We start from the raw sequence: 5956 nt of genomic DNA, 5'->3' as shown, positions 1-5956 counted from the left end.
ACAAACCTGCATTTATTTCAAATAATTAAACTAACTAATTTCCTTAAAATTTTGTAAATTTGTGATCTAACTCCTACACTCAGGACTTGGAGAATATATAATTCTGTGTATTTCATTTGACGACAACATAAAAAAGTAGAGCGAAACAGAGATAGCAAATGTCATTTTCGGTAGACATTGCGCAACGCTTTCGTTAAACATACCTCGAAACTTCGCCGCTAGACTGTTTTTAAAGGAAGGCCTCCTCCAACTTCAACTTCAGAGCAGTACTTTTTAACAGCACTTGATCATACAATAACAGTCCACAGCAGCCGGTCTAATGGATCGTCCTACACCTACTCCGAGATTATTAATGCTATCCCTGAGAGAAGCATGGGAGAAGAGAATGGAGAGTTTGAAATATCGAGAGAGAAAACATACAGGTCTGGATCCTTGCGAACCTTCAAAATCCAACCACTTAAAGGAAGAAATCGGAGCATCAAAATTAATGGCACCTGAGTTGTTTTGGGCTGTTAAAAGAAGAGATGTGTCTGATAACGCGTCTAATTTCCTTACAGTGTTAGAGGACTTAGCTTCAGAGGAAGTAATGCACGTATCAAACATCATAGAGCAAGTCACCCGTGGAGGCAACACCATACTTCACCTAGCAGTTCAAAATAGAAGTCAAGAGATTTTGCGGCTAACTGCTAGCCACTTCCCTCAACTGATCACAAGGAAAAACATAGCAGGAGATACGGCTCTTCATCTTGCTGCTAGAAATAAAGGCAAGGGCTTAATCAATGTAATTCTAACCTGTTATGCAGAACAAAGGTTTTCTTCTGGAAGCCAATTTCATGACGATACAGAGATGAATCTGTTGAGGATAAAGAATGAGATTGGAAACACGGCATTGCATGAGGCTGTAAGGACACTTCATCTTGAGGGTGCTCGTCTCTTATTCGAAGCAGATAAAGATGTGGCGAATTATCTAAATAATGAAGGTAAATCACCATTGTACTTGGCTGTTGAGACAGGGCATGATGATATCATTGATCTTTTGCTGCAAGCTCCATTAGAGAATAGGGAGAGGCACCATGGAACCTCCCCACTCCATGCTGCTATTATGGCTATGAGTTCAGGTAAAGTGAAATAGCATAGTTGAAAATTGACAGAGCAAACTGAAAGAAAGTGCCACAAATTTTAACCGTGTTTAAACTTCTATAAGATGTTCTCTGCAGTTCAAATAAGCAAACATAAATTTCAGCCCTTGGTGGAGGGTTGGGTGGAAGACTGTGCCACAAATTTCGAGGCTTGCCCAGCAAAAGCGAAAATGAATTACTGTGGTATGATGAATTATGCTGATTTCAGTGAAGTTATATCAGTTTCACAACATTTAACATCTGAAGTAAAATTGCATAATACCCAATGATAATGGCAAGACATGAGATTATAGCTCTAGAGAGAGGAAAGAAATAAAAGCAGTCAAAGATTTTGATTTAGACATTCAGTTTGTTTGAATTTTCTTACAAGAAATCCTTCCTTTTCCTCTTTTCAATTCAAATATATTTTTTGCTGTTCTAATTCCCTGCGTTTTCAGAGAAAATACTGAGAAAAAATTCTGAACTGGTCTACTTGAAAGACCAAAGAGGTGGGACAACCCTGCACTTAGCAGCATCCAGGGGAAATCTTGAAGTTGTCCGTACAATTTTCAATGCATGTCCTCTAAACGCTCTAGAATGGGATCTAAAAGGACGTCTTCCCATCCACATTGCTTGCAAAAAAGGTCATGTTAATTTGGTTAAGGAATTTGTTGAAAAACCAGAACCATGGTTTGATCCAATGGATTCAATGAATCAAAAAGGTCAAAATATCCTTCACATTGCAGCAAAAGAAGGAAAAGACAAAGTAGTAAAGTATATATTGAGAGAAAAGAAGCTTGAGAAGCTACTAAACATGAGAGACAAGAATGGAAATACCCCATTGCATTTGGCTTCAAAATACTTGCACCCGAAGACACTGCTATTGCTGACTCAAGAGAAGAGACTCAACATCAACCTAGTGAATAAAGAAGGCATGACAGCCCGTGATATTGTTATGCTCAGAAGAAGAATACCACCAACGTTTAGAGAGGTATGATTAGACGCATCTCCGCATTTATTTTAATCATGAACTAGTATTTTTCAACAAAGATCCAATCCATCTTTGCTCCAATTTCTATCAATAAAGATGAAAAACTATCTAATAATAGGGATAATAACAAGGTTCCTCTCCCCGTTATCTGCAGTTTCTATCATTCACAATCTTGAAATCTATTGGCACCCCCTTGAGTGAAAATGGACGAAGAATCAGGCGTTCACATACTGAACCACCTCAGATTGGATGGATCAAAGATCGTGTCAGCACTATCTTACTTGTAGCAATATTGGTTGCCACTGTAACCTTCGCAGCTGGTTTTACTATGCCTGGTGGTGTCTATGGCTTTGATGAAAAAGAAGCGAAGAAAAGAGGCATGGCCACTTTTCTTAACAAATACATGTTCCAGCTGTTCACAATCTGTGATGTGATAGCTATGTATAGCTCGACCATGGGGTCTTTCATTCTGCTATGGGCTCAGCTTGGTGACTTCCATATGGCATTCAGTGCCACATACTTTGCTTTATATTTGGTGGGTTTGGCTCTGATTACAATGTCACTTGCATTCATGGCTGCAGTACATCTAGTAGTGAGCAATGTTTACTGGCTTGCTAACACTGTGATGACTATTGGAATCATCTTTCTTTTGATGTTTCTGGGCATATTTATTCTTCTAATATTCCCTTTAGGAGAGCGTGCTCTTTTCTTTCATCACATCTCTAACTTTATTTTTAAGATTATCATCCCATTTTCAGGAAGTTATGGAAAGTTGTCTGGGAATGTGAAGGTTAAGAAGATGAAAACAATGCATGAAACAGAAAAGAGCAAAGACAAAGAGGACACCCAACGAAGGATGAAAACGCTTGAAAGACAATGTACATTATAGCGCCTTTTCAAATAAAAATAACAACCAAAAGAAAGGGAGGAATGTACAAGTTTGGCTCTAATCTTAGAGATCAGGTCTTGAACTATGTGATATTTTGTGTTGTAGTTGTTTGATTATAACTAGTTTAGGTTGACCATTATCATAAACTATGTGCCACTTCATTACTTAAATTTTGTTTTGGGGGTGATACTTCATTAGTTAACTTGATCGAAGAATTTTTACGTTTGTCTTGATTTAATATTAAAGCTTAGAAGAAACTATAAGAATCACAACTATAAACAAGATTTAATTATAAAACTAGATCTAACATTGATTTTGCTTTGTTTAAGATAATGACCAATATTGTGTCTTCTATTTCTCTTTTAACATCCATCCATAAGATCTCAAGGTTAAAGAGGAAAGAAATGGATGTGCTTGCGTCTATAGGCTGTTTTATTAATGCGTAACACATGAATTTATCCTAAATAATGCATATAAAACTGAGAGAAAATTGTGATATGTTGGATTGAGAAAACGAAAATTTGGGAGGGTATTAATAGCCAATGAGCCTTGACAGTGGAATGAATAGTTTAAACCCCAAGTAAGATATGAGTTTATTCCACACCTACCCATTCCGAACAAAGTTTTTCCATAAATTCAACGTTAAATTTAAAATGAGAGACGTCAACGTGTGGTCTGCTTCTTTATCTGGCTTAAGATCTAAACTACAGATATAATATTATAGGATACATCTCATCTCACAGCATTAGGGCTGCTGGCACAGGAAAATCTGTGTTGCCTATGTAGCTTTCTATATGCTCTGCTAATTGCTAAGACTTGCACATGAAACAAACAAACAAATCATTGGCATGTACCTAAAAATGACACGTATCAAAATATAGTTTCTAGTTACATACATATCTAATAAGTCACTCGCATAGCATCGGTCACAATTTATAAGATTTACATGAATCTAATGTAACCGTAATCCCCATTATTATTCGTGCCCCATTGGTCTTTAAATCCAAGTAGTACGGTCGAAAGTGGCCATGCATGGCTAGCAGACTAAAGAGGGCACCGAACGGAGAGTGTAATTTTTCCAATACTTCAGTGCTCAAGTAAAAACACAATAAAGATAATAAAGTTCACTATCTAGATTTAGAGAAATCTAAGTAGAAACCAACAAAAAGTTAAAGTAAAGAAGACTGTATAAATGTTGCAAAAATAGAGATGGATTCAGCTTCTTTCATCACATAGCAAGCAGATACAAGAAATCTTTTATGACTGAATTCCTATTATCAACAAACTTGGCACTCAAAGATTTCTAAACTTCAATACAAAATAAAAACTGTATACGCTTCAAATATGATCGAATTAACACTACTTTCTACGATAGGCAAAGATACCAAATATGCAAGAATATGGAGATGATAATAACTTGAATTTCTCGTATAGGAATTTCATCGAACAAGTAGATGGCATTCCATGAAATCAAGCAATCCTAGAGGTAAAAACATTAAGTTAAGCTTCTCTTATGACGTATCATGCACGGCAGACTAAGCAAGCACAAGTAGAAAATACTGCTTTTGTAGACAAATTCTTTCAGAGACATTTGGTCAAACAAATGGACGGCATTGAAAACAACAGCCTATCAGTAATGATTATCAAACAAAGACGGAATGCGACAGACGGAAAGAGATAAGAGAGTGGAAGACCAAACCTGTCGGCGAAGCAAGTAGAAAGCTGTGGTTGCAGCAAGCCGTCCGAACTCAGAGATACGAGAGGTGGAAGTGGGACGGAGGGCTGTAAAAAAGACGGAGTAAAATCACTGTATGCCTTTTTCCCCTCTCGGAGTGGCTAATACAGGCTAGTTCGGGAGCCAAAGCTCCCACTGCTGACCGAGCCTATGGTGGACGGTGGTGTTCGGTAGTTTGGTAATAAATATAATATTTTAATTTATTTTATTTCTTGTGTTTATTATTTTTTAATATAATTTTTATAGTTAAATATTTCATCAAATGATAGTTTTAACTAATACATATGATTAGTGTTGATATATTTTCTTGGCATGATTTGATCTATATTCATTTGTATTTATCTTTTGATTTATTATTTTTATTAGAATTCATTATTCCTTTCTCCTATATATATTGATGTATCCATCTCATTCTAGCACATTTTTTTATGTAACAATTCTAACACAATTTTTATCTCCAATGATTTCTCTCTTCCTCTGTGATTCTAAAATGGTATCAAAGCCCTAATTTTTTTAAGGAAAAATAGCAAATAAAGATCCCCCAATATGTGAAATTGCTATTTGGCTTCCTCAATATAGAAAATGGCCTCAAAAAACCTAGTCTTATATTGCAAATATGAAATCATGGTGAAATATCTGAAATGCCCCTTAGCTATTTGGAAAAAAAGTATTGTCCTCCTCTCTGTCCCCTAGTTTCGATAACTTCCCTCTAGTCTCTCCACTCTATCCATTCTCTACACTCTAAAACATCATTCTTTTAACCCCTCAAAGTACGCATTTAGAAGTGTTACGGTTCAAGCAGATTACGAAACAAGCCCGTGGATTGAAAATTTGCAAGTTAATTCTCAGGTTACTATTCACTAGTTAAATTCCATATTTTTGGTCCAACTTTAAAAAATTATAACTGATTATAAAAAAATTATATTGAGGATGTTCTAAATTCTATTTGAAGCTCTTTGAATTCTTTATAAGGAAAAAAATTATAAAACTGGGTTTAACCCTTGTCAATCCGTACAGTTTATTCGTTGAAGTTTACTGTTCATTTGGTAAAAATTGTACTTTCTAGTTTCTCTGCCCCAACTTTAATCAAACATAACTCTTAACATATACATCTGTTTTAAGTGATCTACTACTTGTTTTAAAGTTTAGGATGTGTATTTTAACCATGTCAAATTTTACGAGCAGAATCAATTATTTAGCTCACTTCCACTCTGTCATTATTT

General features: G+C 35.8%; 1 protein-coding gene across 2 annotated transcripts; it reads left to right on the top strand.

Moving 5' to 3' along the window:
- Positions 1–367: 367 nt before the first annotated feature.
- LOC114746242 (protein ACCELERATED CELL DEATH 6) lies at positions 368–3214 on the top strand. 2 transcript variants are annotated; one of them, XM_028934481.1, is made up of 5 exons: positions 368–1118; positions 1218–1322; positions 1577–2109; positions 2264–2644; positions 2868–2973. In XM_028934481.1, the coding sequence occupies exons 1-5, from the start codon at positions 386–388 to the stop codon at positions 2895–2897; spliced, it is 1782 nt and encodes a 593-aa protein (XP_028790314.1). In that variant the 5' UTR covers positions 368–385; the 3' UTR covers positions 2898–2973. The 2 variants fall into 2 exon arrangements, with proteins under 2 accessions (XP_028790314.1, XP_028790306.1); XM_028934473.1 differs by having other exon boundaries at positions 2264–3214.
- The last annotated feature ends 2742 nt before the right edge of the window (positions 3215–5956 follow it).

Source organism: Neltuma alba, unplaced genomic scaffold (genome assembly GCF_004799145.2).
Source record: "Neltuma alba isolate B1F8T4 unplaced genomic scaffold, ASM479914v2 tig00000806_pilon, whole genome shotgun sequence".
Classification (NCBI taxonomy): Eukaryota; Viridiplantae; Streptophyta; class Magnoliopsida; order Fabales; family Fabaceae; genus Neltuma; species Neltuma alba.
Note: the sequence above shows the minus strand (reverse complement) of the source record. Positions and strands in the feature narration are given on the sequence as shown.

Excerpts from the sequence above, each read along its gene's own strand:
- LOC114746242 (XM_028934473.1), top strand. The coding sequence starts at position 386 with ATGGAGAGTTTGAAATATCGAGAGAGAAAACATACAGGTCTGGATCCT. Across the intron at positions 1,323-1,576 it reads AGCGAAAATGAATTACTGTG|AGAAAATACTGAGAAAAAAT; the intron begins GTATGATGAATT and ends CTGCGTTTTCAG. Across the intron at positions 2,110-2,263 it reads TACCACCAACGTTTAGAGAG|TTTCTATCATTCACAATCTT; the intron begins GTATGATTAGAC and ends CGTTATCTGCAG.